This window comes from Anas acuta, chromosome 1, assembly GCF_963932015.1.
Source record: "Anas acuta chromosome 1, bAnaAcu1.1, whole genome shotgun sequence".
In the NCBI taxonomy this organism is placed as follows: Eukaryota; Metazoa; Chordata; class Aves; order Anseriformes; family Anatidae; genus Anas; species Anas acuta.
Genome location: NC_088979.1, coordinates 200,533,186 through 200,549,010, shown reverse-complemented (window position 1 = coordinate 200,549,010; position 15,825 = coordinate 200,533,186). Strand labels below are relative to the sequence as shown.

The following is a 15,825-nucleotide window of genomic DNA, read 5'->3' as shown; positions in this document are numbered from 1 at the left end:
TACTTAAAGTGATGGAAAAATAAACAGTAGAAAACCTGTAATTTGGTTTCAAGAGTGCAGATGCCTCTAAACCAAAGGAGATAGCTAGAAAAGTCAGCAGGACTGAAGACCTAATGGATTCAGAAGTGGTGATTTCTGCCTGTGGAAAGGGGGAAATGAGTGAAATGCGTCAGTAACTCCTTCAAAATGGGTGTTGAGAGCAAGCATAGCACCTCTAGGAGAAAAAGGCTGTTAGCAAAGGGGTTGTGTCCTCAGAGCAAAAGACTGTGAAGGTGAAGCCAGGCTCACCAGAAGTCAAGCTGAATTAAATGTTGCAAAGGAAGAGAGGATCAGGGAAGTGAAGACAGGGAGGAGATGAAGGATAATGTCAGTATGAGCCAAGAAGGGACTCATACAATATCTCGAGTTGGAAGGGACCCACAAGAATCACCAAGGCCAACTCCTGGCTCCACGCAGCACCACCCAAAACTCAGTCTGTTTCAGACACCCTCCGTCTGAGAGCATTGTCTTGATCTCCATCAGGCTTGGTGCCGTGACCGCTGCCCTGGGGAGCCTGTCCCAGTGCCTCTTGGTGAAGAACCTTTTCCTAACACCCAGCCTGAACCTACCTGACATAGCTTCATGCTGTTCTTGGGTCCTGTCACTGGTCACCAAAGAAAATATCTTGCCTCTGATCCCATGTCTGTTCTCCCCTTTTCTGAGAACCTAAGAAAAGTGGGATAATGGCAGTAGGTTGACAGTGGTGAAAGTTAACGATAATGGATTGAGAAGCAAAAATATAAGGACATTTGCAAAGTGATGTCAAGGAACAGGATAATCTTCCTCCCAAGTTACAAAATACCTGGCTTGTGAATTTTCAGACTCAGTGACAAGTAAGTTTTGAATACATTTAGTTTTATTTTAAAATTCAATGTTGGTTAAATCTATTTTAATAAATAATGTAAAAAGGAAAACAGAAATGTGGAAGGAGGGCAAAGTAATCGAGGTATCTGATGACAGCAATACATTTAATTACAGAACAAATTTTGGAGGAAGAGCTAATTAAAGGCTTGGAAATAAATGGAATAAAATACAACATGGAAGTAAGCCATACTAAATCAGCTTGATAACAATTTTTGATAACTGATTCTCTACTTTCACATGGTCCAGTTGGCAGTCCCTGCGGGAGATGTGGCCGGGCAGGGCTGATTTTTTGCCATGCATCTCAGATATCTGTTTCCACCACCAATGCTGAGAGTGACTGCTTCCACCTCCCACTGCAGAGCAATTTTTTTTCGGTTTTGCAGTACAGGAAGAAGCAGTTGCTGAGTACATAATCAAATTGCTTCCCCTCCAAGGGAAAGCCTCAGCTGCAGTGGAGAAGAGCTGGGACACTCATATGTGCGTGGCTGGAATAAAATTGAGAGCTGTCCTCCTGTCAGGAGAAGGGATGAATGAAAGGTAGCAAATCTGAGCTCCCTGGATTTTAGGAAAATGTTTAATACTATCATAGTGAAGCTGACAAAGACAGGGATTAGCAGAGGAGCTGTTTAGTAAGGAACTAGCTCAAAGGTAGACAGCAACTGAGAGTAATAAGAGAGCTTATCTAACCAGAGAGAAGGTCACTAGTAAACATGCTCAAGGATGTGTTTCAGGACTGGTCTGCTTTAATAATTTCAGTAAAAATTTAGTCCCAATAGAAGGTAGAGCACTGATGTTGTTTTTTGTCAATGAGGTTGAAGGACGGTGTCAGTACCGCTGAAGATCTGATGATTGTCTGGAAAGAACTTGGGCCCCTCAAATACAAGGGAAAACTCCTTTTTAATTCAATACAAGACAAAATGCAGTTAAAGCTTTTGCATTTGAAGAGTGCCAAGAGGAACTTAGAACCAGTCGGTAGGTTGAGTTGATCATGGAGGTGCCACCATGATCCAAGGGTGACCATAGGATGCATTGCAAGTGGTCATTTTAGCAGAGATAGTGGAAGTGTCCAAGCTGTCATCTGAGATGCTGTTGGTACTTCACCTGAAATGTTATATTCAGGTCTTGAACACTGCTTCAGGAACAATGAATTGTTGAGAGCAGGTGCGAAGGAGGGCTTGGAGAACTGGTAGGGGAAGCAGAGAGGAGTCTCTGTTATGATAGGAGAGGAGAACAACTTTGTGTGTTTAGTCTAGCATGTGAAGAGGGGATATGATTGCTGGCTACAAATACATCAGGCAAGTAAACATTTTGCAGGGAGAAAGCTATTTAAGCTAAAGAACAATGTTGGCACAAAAACAAATGGGAATTAATTGGCTATGAATGGAGGCTGGAAATTAGAAGAGGTTTCTGTGCCACCAGAATGGTGCGATCCTGAAGCAGGGTAATAGTGGGGACAAAAAGATTAACCGGTTTTAAGACGAAGCTCAATAAACTTGTGAATGGGATTAGGTGACATGATGCCTGTGAAATTGCTAGCCTCATTTGTCCAGGAAGGGATGTTTGTGGGGTTTTGCCATAGTGATGAAATGGTGAGTGAGCTATAGGAGCTCTGTGTGCACCATCAAAACCCCAGGTGCTTACAAGGACCTCGTGCCACCCGTGTTTGGCCAGGCAGTGTCAACAGAAAGAGACGGTGTCTTGGAACACGTGTTCGTTGCTCGTTTTCTTTGGTAGAGAAGAATATCACCCTAAAAGCAATTAATCACACAAAAATACGTTTTTATTATTATTTCAAGGTGAAGTATTGAAGTCTTTTCACTTGCAAAATTGCTAGGGGCTTGGCTGAAGGTTTGATGCATTTTGGCACCCTGCAAACACGCAAGCTGGTCATAGCGCATATTTGTGGAGCCTCTGTTTGCCAATACGACTTGTTTGCACAGAATAAAATATTCAGCAGGGCACAAGAGATAAAAACTAAATTTCCCTTTCTAAAAGTAATATGGGAATTAGCTTACATTACAGAGCTTAAATTACACCGATTCTCCTCCAGGGTTGGAATAAAATTTTCAAAATCACCTCTAATCTGTGAGGAATCTAAACCATATGGAAATGTTCCTAATTCCCCTGGGTGTTTTTGACACTTCTACCCATAGGTCTTAGAGTATTTCAATATTCTATTTTTTTTTTCTGGTGAAACAATCTCAGTTACAAATGTGAGATTTCTCAGTAATTAAAATAGTTGCACCACCTCTCTTTCTAGCACTGAGGAACTTGTATCAATAAGGGAATATCAACACCAATAGATAAGAAATGTCACCCATAATAATGAGTGGCAGTTGTGCTAGCTTTAATTATGTCAGTATGGTTGGTGGTGACATTTTCCTATGTAGAGACCCTTTAGCTCATGCTTCTTGATTAAAAATGGGTCATTAGGACTTCTAAAGTATTGTCCTCTTTCAGGCAGAGCCTACATGAAACAATTTTTAAGGAGTTTGACCTCCAAGAAACAAAGATTCCCATAATTCTTGACCAGACCTTTCTCAGTACTGACACAGCATTTTTTGGATCCCGTCGCTCGTAGCAGACATTCAGCTCTGTGGTTCTTACCCTATTTTTGAAAAGCCATTTCCTTTTGGTGCACGTGTCTTTTCCTTATGTTTATGTGAAACAGTCAACGGGGCTTTCAGCCATAAGGCTCAGAATGAAATCAAATAAATTGCTTCCAAAGATAGCAAACTATTTCACACCTTGGAGCCTCCTTTTGCTCCAGATGTGGCGTGTTAGCTCATGCCAATTAGAGGCGATTATAAACTGACTGACCTGTTGTGATGCTAAAGAGCTGGGGAGAATTTGCACTTTGCTTGCGAGCCAGCGACGTTTTCATCCAGTTTGGGTTTGGATCTGTCTATGTGAACGGAGTGACTGCTCCAGAGTAATGATGAAAATGGGATTTCATTAACTCTAATGTTGTGAAGAGTTTATTTTAAACATATTATGGATACATGTGTTCAGTTAGAAAAGCACCGAGGTTCTTAAGAAGTACAGTTCCTGTTAGCATTTAAGGAGAAATCCAAAGAGAATTTAGGTTGGGCACAACCAGGTGCACAACATTTACATTAATTCTGTTTTTTCAGAAGGGAGTGGTAGCCTTTAGTTATGATATACGGAGGCTCTTGTTACCACATCTATTCCAAGGGTTTTCTCACACCTCTTCATTCTGGGGGAACTGTTTTGATTCAAAAACAGCTTTGATTTTTATCTTTCAGTGTAGAATACAGATGTGATACATCACCAGGCAAGCAGCCTGCAGAGGGAAGTGTGATTCTCATCTTGGGACTCTGAGCATGTTGATGGTAGTTGACGTTCATTTGTGTTTTATGACTTCAAAAAGTATTAATCCAGCCCCAGTTTTTGAGTTTATGGATGAGGAGGAGGGGAAAGGAGGTGAAATTTCATCTTTATGTAGTGTTGTACCTACAGACTTACAGGTCATGATTTTGGAAGCACCGGAAAAGCTCATTTGGGATAGAATGTAACGATATAGGTATGGTGATGTCCAAAAGTGCAGATTAAAACCTAACATGGACCTCGGTAGCAGGAGGATCGAAGCTTTGCTACAGCGAGTACCGCCTACTTGCAGCGTGCTCCGTGCCTCACTCTTCTTGTCTATAAAATAGATCTCGTAAATCTTGCCATCATTTACATACTGTTTTGATATCAGGTTTCTCTCCAAGTCTGAAGTAACATTAATTATTAGTCGTGGGACTGCTATTTCCCTTTGATTTCTCCCCACCTCCATATTGCCATGTGTGCAGCCCCTTTTTCAGGAAGGAGGACAGGCCCAACCACCCTCTCGGAGATTACTCCATCGCCTCTAATGGTGTAGCACGAAGCCATTCATTTCTCCACTCTGGAGTCTAAAGTCTCAGAACTTTATTAGCCCAAGGGAGTGGTAGGCCCAAGCGTGCTCCAAAATGCCGATCTCCCGTTTTGATAACTGAGCTCTAAAAATCAAGATAAACAAGCTGCCCTATATATTGAACGTGTCTTAATTGCACACTTGAAGCAAACCAGCCAATCAATGGGGATGTGTCACCCGCTAATGAATATTTGTAGTTTTGGAAGATTTTATTCGTGATGTTCCCTACAGTTTCTGCACTTATGAGTAGAATGGCTTTTGAAGACCCTGTTCAGGAGGAGAACCTGGCTTTATCTTGGCCAGGAAACTATAATTTAATTTAATACATTCGCTGGGCATGGTCACTCTTATTCAAATTGTATTAGCTAATACTTCTTTTAAACTGTTTACATTGTGTGCAAAGTTGTGTTTAAAGTCCTATTAGCTAATACTTTTCCTAGTGCAGACTAGGGAAGGGTTGACTCTCTGAAGAACTCATGGCAGGACTTTGTTTACTTGGAGGGGGGTAGAAGTGGGCGCAGGGAAAGCGGGAATAATGATGTTTGAAACCCTACAAATGACTTCTGCTGAGCCAAATATTTTGTTCTCTGTCCCTCTCCACAGTTTTATTATTGCCAAATTTTATTTTATTTTTATTAAGAGCAGGCTTTCAAGTCGCAGGGGTGACAGTGCAAGCCATGGGAGCAGTGCCACCACCCAAGGTCTTGAGCGTTCAGCTTTGGGAACAGTGGAAGGAGGAAGGCACAAAAGCAGCATCAAAGATGGTGTGTGGCCAGTCTGAAAGAGCCCAAGTGAGCCATGTGCTAAGGTTTTCATTGAACCAGAAATGCATCACAGACATTGAAGAGCCAATGAGAAAGCTTGCTTGGTGGGAGATAACAGCGTTTTTTCAAAGGTAGCCCCCTAACTAGGGGCAGGAGTAGATGTCTAGGTTGCTCCCTGGACGATGTGATAACACGACCTCCTTCCTTCTGCATGTTGCAGGCAGGGATTTAGGAGTGCTCTGGTTTGACACACAGTCAGGAACCTTTCAGACACATTTGGGGAGCCTGAGCCCCCAAATCAGACCCCTGAAGTAATCGCTAGATGACTTTCAAGCAGTGTAAAAGCCTTTAGTGTAGGGGATGGCCAGGAAAACCATCCATCAGCTTTTAGATTCTGCTCCACTCTGTGTTTCTAAACTTCCTTATTTTTGGTTTTCCTCCAGTAGTCACTTACATGGGGTCTCAGAAGGTCGGTGTTATGGTTCCCTGGATGTGATGTGGCAGACTAGTCAATAAACACAAACCCATTGCTCTGTTTCCTTTCACTCTTTTTTTCCTCGTACTTGCCATAGTTCTGATTTAGTAGGGCAAGTGGCGTATCTAGGGAGAAAAACATGATTATCTCAGCTGAGCTTTAAATATCATGTAGTTCCAGCTTGTTCTCTAATGATGGCTTGGATTATTGACTTGAATTGCAGACAAAGTCTCCGATGCTATCGGTACTGCCTTTTGAATATCATAAAGGAGCTGCAGAAAACTCTTCAGCTGCACATAAAGTTCCCACTGACAGTGGAGCTGGACTTTCCTCCCCTCGTTCTCAGGAGTTGTTCCAACTCGATCTTCGTCATGGTTTTCCTACCAGTGTCTCCCTTTTTTTTTTTCCTTTCTTAAGATGTCCTTCTTCCTGGAATGTCTAACCTTTCCTTAATTTTCCTTCTTCCTCCAGTCCCTTCACAAATGAACTGCACTCCCACAGTTACCATTCAAATATAAATAAGTTAAATGATTTACCAAAATGTGGTAAAAACAAATAGTCCTAGCCTGTGTTTTGTTTGGGGTTTTTCTGTTTTGTTTTACAAAAAGCCCTTTTCCTTCTTCTCGTGTTTCCAGTCTCAAGTCTTATTGTAAGGGCCTTGTCTGTTAAAATGCAGGCACATCAATAACACCATGTCTCAACATTCGTTAATAAATACTGGGTCCCCCATATATCCCCCTTCCTGGGCAAGATTATTCTATACTGTGTATTTACTAGAGCTACATCCTGTCTACTTCAGCTACTCGAGTAAGTAGCAATATTTTAACTGCTGAGTATATAGTGTGCGTCATTTATTTGTCCTGACTAGATCTACTGCTGATTTCATAAACATTTGAGGAAAGAAATACCAAACTAGCAAATATTTGCAGAACCCCCTAATGTAGAGTCTTAAGAGGATGATATCGTCTCGCAGTTTGAAGATTAAAATCAGTGCTGTTCACAGCTGATTAACTTTCCTTTCTAATATTTCCCACAAATTGAGCTAATGTAATAAAACTTAACGAAACAAGGTTTAGTGAAGCCACAGAGAATATTTATATGACAGCGAGCTATGGAGTGGTTCAGGCTGTCCCGACATTCACTTTGTAATAGCTCTGTACTTTATCCTGTCCGCTCGTCAGGGTCTGTGAATGGATGGGTGTAGCAATGAGAGCAGCCCTCGTGCTGGGTTGAAACAGCCTCAGTGCTGACTTAAAGGTGATGTGAATTAGCTGCACTATATTTTCTCTGTATCTGCTCGGTGATCGAGCGGTGCTTTCTTTCCCATCAGCTCTTAACGATTCTCATTTTTTGGTCCTTCAGAGTCATCAGCAAAGTGGTGCCAGCCCCGGAGGCCAAACCTGCTACTCCTGCGAGCCGGCCCAAAACACCTCCACCTGTGCCATCACCGGTGCCAGCTCCTGTCCATGTCACCCCTCCTCCAGCTCCTGCTCCTCCTCCTCCGCAGCCTACGGTCTCACCAGTTGTGCTTCCACCTCCATCTCCAGCCGTCTCTGCTGCCGGAGGCTCCAAAGCGCCTGTTAGGAGCGTGGTGACCGAGACTGTCAGTACTTACGTGGTAGGTGCTGCCATGTGTTGTCCCAGCACATTCATCTTCTCAATTGCTGAGCTTCGTGGTGACTCATCTCAAACCGAGGGTGCCGGACTTGCGATGTCGCTCTCCACTAAGCTACTCTTATCTGCCTCTTGCTTCCGTGCACTTGTTTTGAAAGGTTAATCATTAAAACACTACTACTTAGGTTGGTATTTTCCCATGTTTCCAGCCCAACACTTAAATTTCTTCTAACAAGTCCAGTTATATCCCATTTATCCTCACCTAACTGAGCTAGAGCATAAAATATTGAAGATGGAGATTTTTTTTATAGATGCTTTCATGAGCACTGAATTGAAACCTCAAATGTCAAACTCGCCATAGATTTTGCTGTCAGTCAGGTAAAGTACAAAACCCTCACACAACATCAAGAATGTGACTTAGCCATCATTTGAGGTGCGTAGAGTACACTACTCTGGTTTCCTCAACATAGAGAAATTGTAATGTTTGTGCTTCTTGAAGTCTGTAGCTAGCTCCTCAAGTCTGTTCGACATTTGCTCTGAACTTTGTTTCTCTGGCAGCATTAAGATTTCTTCATTCTTTTAGAAAAGTCTCCCGTACAACACAACACAGGAACTACATTCTCTAAAAGAGCGTGGACACACCTTTGGGCAGGACTGCAATTGTTTTGCTACAGCAAATTTCTGCTCTAGATACAGTGTAAGACGGAAGCCCTGCTGTTTCTGATCACTGAAGAGCAGCACATACCACCAACAGTAGCAGCAGTGTTGTTATCCTCCCCGTCCTGGCTGAGTTCCAGCTTGGATGGTGACACCTTGCTTATCTATAGCGGGTGCCAGTTTAAAAATCTCACCATTTAAAGCACCTGAAACTTGCTTTTGTTACAGAGTTTACTTTAATTGTAACATGCACATGATTTTTTTTTAATTCCTGTTTTTATAAAGATTCCTAGTGTAAATCTACCCTGCTGGTTCTAACGGAGAAGGTGCTCTTCCTTGCTTAACTGTTGTATCGTGTTACTGGTCTCTATTTAAACAGCTGCTACATTTCACTCCAGAGTTGGTTACAGTACTCGACTACCTCACATAAGCTGTGCATATCTTCGGGGTGAAGGATATGTATCCTCACCTTCTCCATCACAGCATAAATGTGGTGTCACTCTTACACATTACAGTAGTGTCCAGAAGCTTTGAAAATCACCCTAGGAGAGAAGCATTTTCAAAATACTGCACTACAGCAAATTTTCTGCAGTATTAAAGGCAAATAATTTAGAGATGATGATAGTTTAAAGAAGGAAAACCTATAACTTTTCCTAAGGCCAGTACTTCAATGGTAACACACTTAGCACCTCAGGGAGAATTCAGAGAACCGTACTCAGTAGGCTCCAGGTTATCTTTATTTTTCTTTTATAACATTATAGTTGAAACCAGGGCTTTACTGCAGTAGGATCCAAGTAGGTATGCAGGCAGAGAGACTCCCAATGTGAGAAGTTTCCAAGTCAAAAAGCTGACAAAGAGGTTGGAGAAGAAGGGAATAATTAATAATTATTAGCCCCTTGTATGAAGGGAATCCAGGACACAGAATGATGAAATGGCATTCCCAAGGGCGCATGGGAAAGCTCTCAGGGAGATAAGATTGGAGCCAGTGTGACAGGGGTACACGACTCCCTTCTGCACGGAAGGACAAAGGATGATGTTATACTTGGAAAACAAAAGTTATTATGTGGGATCTCCCTGCGGGATAGTATCTCAGTAAGTGTGTTCCGATCGTTAACTCGAAATGGTTTGTACTAAAATAGCATTGGGCAGTCACACACTGTCCCTCCTTCCACGACCCTTGGCTCGTCAAGGAACACGAAGTTAGGAGACATTTTGACATCCTCATTCAGCAGCCCAAGTTCTTAACAAACATAAAGAGGTTTTGGTGGACCACCTTGCCCCTCTCCAGCCCGTGATCTTCTAAAATACCAAGACAAGCATTCTGCCAAAAAGCATCCCCCTGAAAACTTAAGTTTGGACAATTTGGTGTGTCTGTCTCCTGATGGGGCAGTGTCAGGCAGCATTTCCTATAGGTGTCACCGCTGGTGCCCAAACCTGGCAGCGCCCAGATGGGGCATGTGCCAAATGGCAGTGCCCACAGGTGGGAGCGTGGCGGTAGGACTGAGCCTTACAATCAGCGAGCTTCAAAAGCCAGTTCTTCGTGTGATGCTGCATGTCGCGGTTGGGAAGGGTTTGGTCCCTGCTTAATATTCCTGGGCTTTGTTTTTTCCAGTTTTAGATCACACAGAAGTGCAGGGCTTTAAGAGGAGTCAGTCGAGAGTGATGTGTTGGTTGCAGCTTCAGTATATTCCTATTGATTTTTCTGGCAGGGGTGTAAGATGTACAGACCACCGTGTGGTAGCTTTATGTTGTGTTTTCTTTTTTCCCCTAAGAACATTTGGGGATTTTCATCTGCTGCTTTTTAATATCGCATTCGTAAGCTGTACAGATAGCAGAAAGTTATTGTCTTAGATACGTGTAACTGCACTAATGCACAAAAGCTGAGAACAAAACAGTTCATATTTTTGAGATTGGGTTATAATGTGCAAATCTCCATAAAGGAATGATGAAATCAGGGTAATACCCCAGGCATTCTGTACTCCATATTGGGAATTTACACTTCTTTGGATGGACTTTGTGACATTTTTCACATACGTTGTTACCAAAGAACTGTTAAAGAAAGCACTTGAAATTTAAAAATACAAATATGGCTCTGGCAGGGCATAAACATTAAAAAACATCATGAAACTCTGAATATGATAAACCTGGCAAGCAGCTGCCTAATACTGTAAATGATCTGCCTCTCTTGTTTCATTTACCCTTTAGTAAATTGTGCTGTGACATAAATGTCATAAGGGGAATGGAAAGTTACTCAGTAACAACTTTTTTTTTATATCCTGATCTTATCAGCTAGTCGAGTTGAAGACTTTGGCTAATAAGTAATAAAGCAACATATCCACATTGCACTGGATATTTTACATGCGCATAAGACTGTTATCTTCCGCAGGAGCCTGCTGTAGCTCGTTCTCGCCATTACCAGGGTAGAAATGTGAAAAGCCAGCCTTCTGGTCGTGGTGGTGTATAGACAGAGCAGGAATTGTGTGGCCGAGCCCCGGCTGCTCTGTGTGAGTGGCTGTGCGTAGGTCGGGTGGCACAACTGGCTTTGCTGGTTCACGGGACAATACAGAAAAATGCATGCCTTTGCCTCAAGTACAGCATAGGAAAAATCAATTAAAACCTAATGCTGAGCACCTAGGGTGAGAGAAGTCCTAAATAAGAAAGGTGACCATTGAAAAGCTTTGTTGGATAAGCAACATTTTTTTTGTTGTTTAATTATTATTTAAATGTTGATTTTGCTGCCTGCTTGCCCTGCAAACCAGCTAACTTTCCTTTTTTCTTTGCACCAGATCCGAGACGAATGGGGTAACCAGATCTGGATCTGTCCTGGCTGTAACAAGCCAGATGATGGCAGTCCAATGATAGGTTGTGATGACTGCGATGATTGGTATCACTGGTAAGTTGTTCTCATCCATCCTGTTCTGCCGTTCCCCGCAGATTGTGGCTATATTATTAACCCCCTCCTTTTTTTTTCTTTTTTTTTCTTTTTTTTTTTTTGTTCGTGAGGCTGGGAATATTTGAATGGCTTTGCTGTGCCCAATTTAATAATCTGGAAGATACTTTTATCTCTGTTTCTCTGGAATTTGAAGCAGCAGATTTTAAACTGAAGGAGTGTTACTTTAATTAATGGGAATCGGTGATAACAGTTGTTTTTGAAACGATGAGGAAATATGGCTGATTCCGGTAATTTTGAAAGAAGTACAGGATTATGAGCACAGTGTATACAGATAGACATTTCAAGTTATGAAGCATTGTATGAACAGTAATATAAATGTCAGCTCATATAAGGGGTTCGAGGAATTAATCACTTTTTAGGCCTTTTTTTTTTACCAGCTACATAAAATCATAAGGTTTTTTTTTTTTTTGCAGATGTATTAAAGAAGCATTTAAAATTATTTTAAATCTAGCCTATTATTCCTGAAAGTGCGGTCATATTTTCTATTAAAACGATTTCTTATCTGAGTGTCCTTTCGATATATTTTCTTGTTTCAAAGCAAGTTTATTTTACATTTCTGTTAGATGATTGTATTCATCAATGAAGTGATGATATAATTGCTCTGCTAATTTGGAGGGAGGGAGGGGAGGAAGGCCAGATCCTGTATCCCACTGAAATGTTTAATTTCTTGGGGTAAGAAATAAAAGCAATGTTACTCCCCTGCAATGACACCACATTTCCCTGTCCTCCACAGGCCTTGCGTCGGGATCACGACTGCACCCCCAGAAGAGATCCAGTGGTTCTGCTCCAAGTGTGCCAACAAAAAGAAAGATAAAAAACACAAGAAGAGGAAGCACAGAGCACACTGAAGACCTCGATGTGGATTGAAGTCGTGTGGTCGCTTCAGCACTTCGGCCCTGGCTCCATCGCAGAGGGACGCGGTGTGCTCGCCTCTCACCCTCCGTCACCGGGTGTTTTGGGTTTGACTCTGCAGTGAATCAGGGGCAAGGATCTCTTGTCCGTTGGGGGCTGTTGCATTTTTCAGGCTGTACGAGCCCGGGGGGTTGGATTTTGGTACATTCTGATGCTGTCTTTCACCTACCGAGGGACGTTTTTGCACAGAGCGATATGAAGACTTCAGTAGTTAATGGTACCGCTCCCACTCCTGTGGCTCGGCAGCAACAAAGTTGAATGTTGTACATACCTGTTATATTCCTTCTCAATTTCTTTTGAATTCCTCTGGAGCCTTTGCAGTAAGGTGACGAGAGGAGAAGAAAATGTAAATTGCAGTAAGTTGTAAACTGAGGAGACCTTCTGGAATGATTTCTGTAGTCTGGATGCAGTTCAGCCTCTACTCCCGCTGAGCCAGATAATCATAATGTGGAAATAAAAAGTGGCTGGTAAATATTTTTGTGACAAGAATATATGAAGCTTTTTCCCTTGATTTTTAGTACTAACATAAAATAAACATGTTCAAGCTTTTGTGAAATATCTTCTATTTTTTAAAAAACAAAGTTTCTATTGTGTCGATTTTTTTCTTCAGTGTGAATTTATTTTGGTGGACCTGTAATATATTTTATACTTTGGTTTTGTTTTTTAGTCTTTGTCGATGTACCGTTTCATTGCTTGTACATTTCATGGGTGTGTAAAAACACTTCACATTAAAAGAGTTTCACACATGTAAATACCTGATATTTATAAAGTACCTTTTTATTTTTTAGGGCATGAGGATTTTTATTTTTGTTTGCCTGAGAAGACAAACCTAGCAGCTATTAAAAGCCCATGTAACACACGCTTGTCCTTGTGGCTTTAAGGGATTGGCGAGATCTGCCCCAGTGGTGCGCACACGAGAAGTCAACCAGCACCATAATTAGGCCTCGATTCAGATACTTAAACATGTGGTAACTGCTTAAGAAGTGAGTAATCCTATTGCCTTCAAGGAGACTGTTCCCACACTTAGTTATACATGTGCTTAAATGCCTTCTGAATTGAGGGCTTAGGCCAGGGGCTCTGCACTTTTAATGGTAGCTCCAGTGTGTTAATCTGTAGCTGGAGCTCAGATTTTTTTTCTTTTCTCTTTTTTTTTTTTTTTTTCTTTTTTAACAAGTGGTAGCAAGTTTGCCAAAATGGTCAGGTTTGTGTTTAGGTGAAGGAGATGCCTGATGCCATTAAGGCCAGAAGATACATTTTTCTGCTTTTTGTATCCCCGTGGTAAGACCAACAAAGTGAATGCGTATTATATTTTTAATGATGGGGAAAATTGCAGAGGAAAAAAAAGAAAACAACAGTATTATATATTGTAGTGCAGTGGTCTCAGAGCTAAATAAACCGTAACAATAAATTTGAAGAAAAAAAAATCTTTTGTTTCTGAATTCATAGGGTGCATTTGGATTTCATTGCTTAATTTGGGGATATTTCTACTTCAAACTGTTCAGCGAGAAACATCTGAGGTTTGAGCGTACAGCCCTTTAACCTGTTGCACAGATATTAAGGGTTATTTTTTAAATGCATCCAAATTGATATTAATGACAATGAATTAGTCATGTTTTTAAAAGCTCCAGTCTAGTTAGGGAAATGAGGCTTTGCTGATAGAACTGTTAAATTGCAAATCAGGGGAGATATGGATGAAATTGGTTTATTAAAAGTGCACTGTTACCTTCTTTGTTCAATGCCACCTCATTTATATTCTGTCCCTGCTAATTACCAGTCAGTGCGTCAGTCAAGAAAAGTTCTTGAGTTCGATTTTTTTTTTTTAATCTCGAATTGTTGAATGTCTCAAACCTGCTTCTTGTTTTCCTCCACATGTAATGTGCAGACATACAAAATATACAGTCTTTGGTCGTTTCTGGTTGCAATAATAAAGAACTAGCTTTTGGTAAGTTGTTTCATCCATTTCCTCCGCTCAGTTAATCACAACCCCTCGCATTTATTTGACTGAATTATTCAAGGTGCCGTGGAAGAAGGGACGAACTTTTGTCGTTTCAGCCACAGGACAGAGGTTTCTGTGAATGCTTGTGCACCGCTGCCGGCGGATTGCTTTCCTACCCCAGGTTTTATGATTTTATAAACGACCTCGGTGGTAATAAAACCAAAGAATCATTTTCAGGAGCTTGTGTGGCTCACGGGATTAGTAACAGGAGAAGGGGCCTTTCACCTCTGGGTCATCGGTTCGGAGCAGCCTCGGTCAGCAGCCGTGAAGAGCCTGACTCCCCTTTCACTTACACTGGTGTAGACCAGGAATCGGGGGCACAAAAGAATAATCGACTTCCAAAAATAGCTACCCACCGAGCAGCCGTGGGGTATGGACCTTCCTTCCCCAGAAAAAAAAAAAATACTGAGGTGTTTGGATTTTGCTTTGTGTTTGCAGTTATAACTTCACAGCTTGTGTTTCCATTTATACAAGCTCTGCCAGAATTAGGGCTCTTCCCTTTGCTCGTTGGTTTTATGCTTGGGCATTTTAATTCCTCTGAATCTGGGTGTGATTGGGGTTTTGGCCTACTGCAGCCTTCTTCCGTGAGAGGAGGGCACTTGGGGTGTTTAAGGGTTGTTTTTCTCGTTGATTTTCATGGAAGAGCATCAGGGACCTGGGTGTTTTCCCTGCCTTGGAGGGCAACTTTGTCAAAGAGGATGCAAGCCCTGCCTTGGGAAAACATCTATTTTCACAGACAGAGCAAGGTCATGGACAGAGCTGCTTAAAAGTGTAGAAAGTGAGGAATTAAGAGATTTCAGTGCGAAGACAACTCGCTGTCTGCCTTGGTGAGAAGGCAGATACAGCCTTCCCCTTTATTGATGCACACAGTACAGAGAGGATTCAAGCGGTACAGTGAGTATTGGTAGGGAATACTCCAGAAAACCGTGCAAAAACTATTCCGTGAGAAAAGCTTGTTGGATCCTGCCTTTACTCTAGGGCCAGATTTTTATCTGGAGTCAGTTGGGAGTCAGTTGGAGCTGTGTCAGCTTACAGAGGCTGAGGAGCTCTGCACTCGCGCTCCACCGCCGGCTTCGGGGATAGGGAAGCAGCCACATCTGTCACGAAACGAGACTTTTTTATTATCCTCTCTTGTAAGTCTTCAGTAGGGCAGCCTACACCAGCAGGATGCTGGAGAAAACAGCAATGCCAGCTCCTCGCTGCATAGTGTCTTGAGCAAAATCGCCAGCTGTTAGTGAGCTTTGCACCCCCCCAAAAAAATCTATGGTGTTAATATCGAGACGGTGAGCCAAAAGCCCAGAAATAGAAAAAAAAAAAAAAAAAAAAAAAAAAAAAAACTATCTTCAGAAATGGAAAAATCTATCTTGACTACTGATTTTATTGGAGGGCAGAGATACAAATGCAGAGCATCCATCCCCGGCGTAATGGAGATGCACTTTTCTGGAGATAATCTACCTTCGGGGCTGTATGTCATGCTCAGAGCATAATTTCTCTGCTTGACAAGGTGTTTCTCTTCTGAAGGTGTCCGCAGCTCAGTACAGTGAGGATCTTTATGCTCCACGACTGATTTGTGATTCCAAATGTCCTGGAAGAAAGAAAGAAAAAAAAAGAATCAGAGGGTATCAGAGCCTG

At 41.9% G+C, this 15,825-nt stretch overlaps 1 protein-coding gene across 1 annotated transcript in view; it reads left to right on the top strand.

Annotated features, from left to right (window-relative positions):
* The window catches only part of TAF3 (TATA-box binding protein associated factor 3), a 114,226-nt gene extending 100,083 nt beyond the window's left edge, over window positions 1–14,143 (top strand). Inside the window, exons 5-7 of the mRNA XM_068670078.1 lie at window positions 7,424–7,679; window positions 11,119–11,225; window positions 12,019–14,143. Coding sequence (XP_068526179.1) covers window positions 7,424–7,679; window positions 11,119–11,225; window positions 12,019–12,133 — 478 coding nt within the window. The 3' untranslated portion in view covers window positions 12,134–14,143. The remainder of the gene's footprint in view (window positions 1–7,423; window positions 7,680–11,118; window positions 11,226–12,018) is intronic.
* The last annotated feature ends 1,682 nt before the right edge of the window (window positions 14,144–15,825 follow it).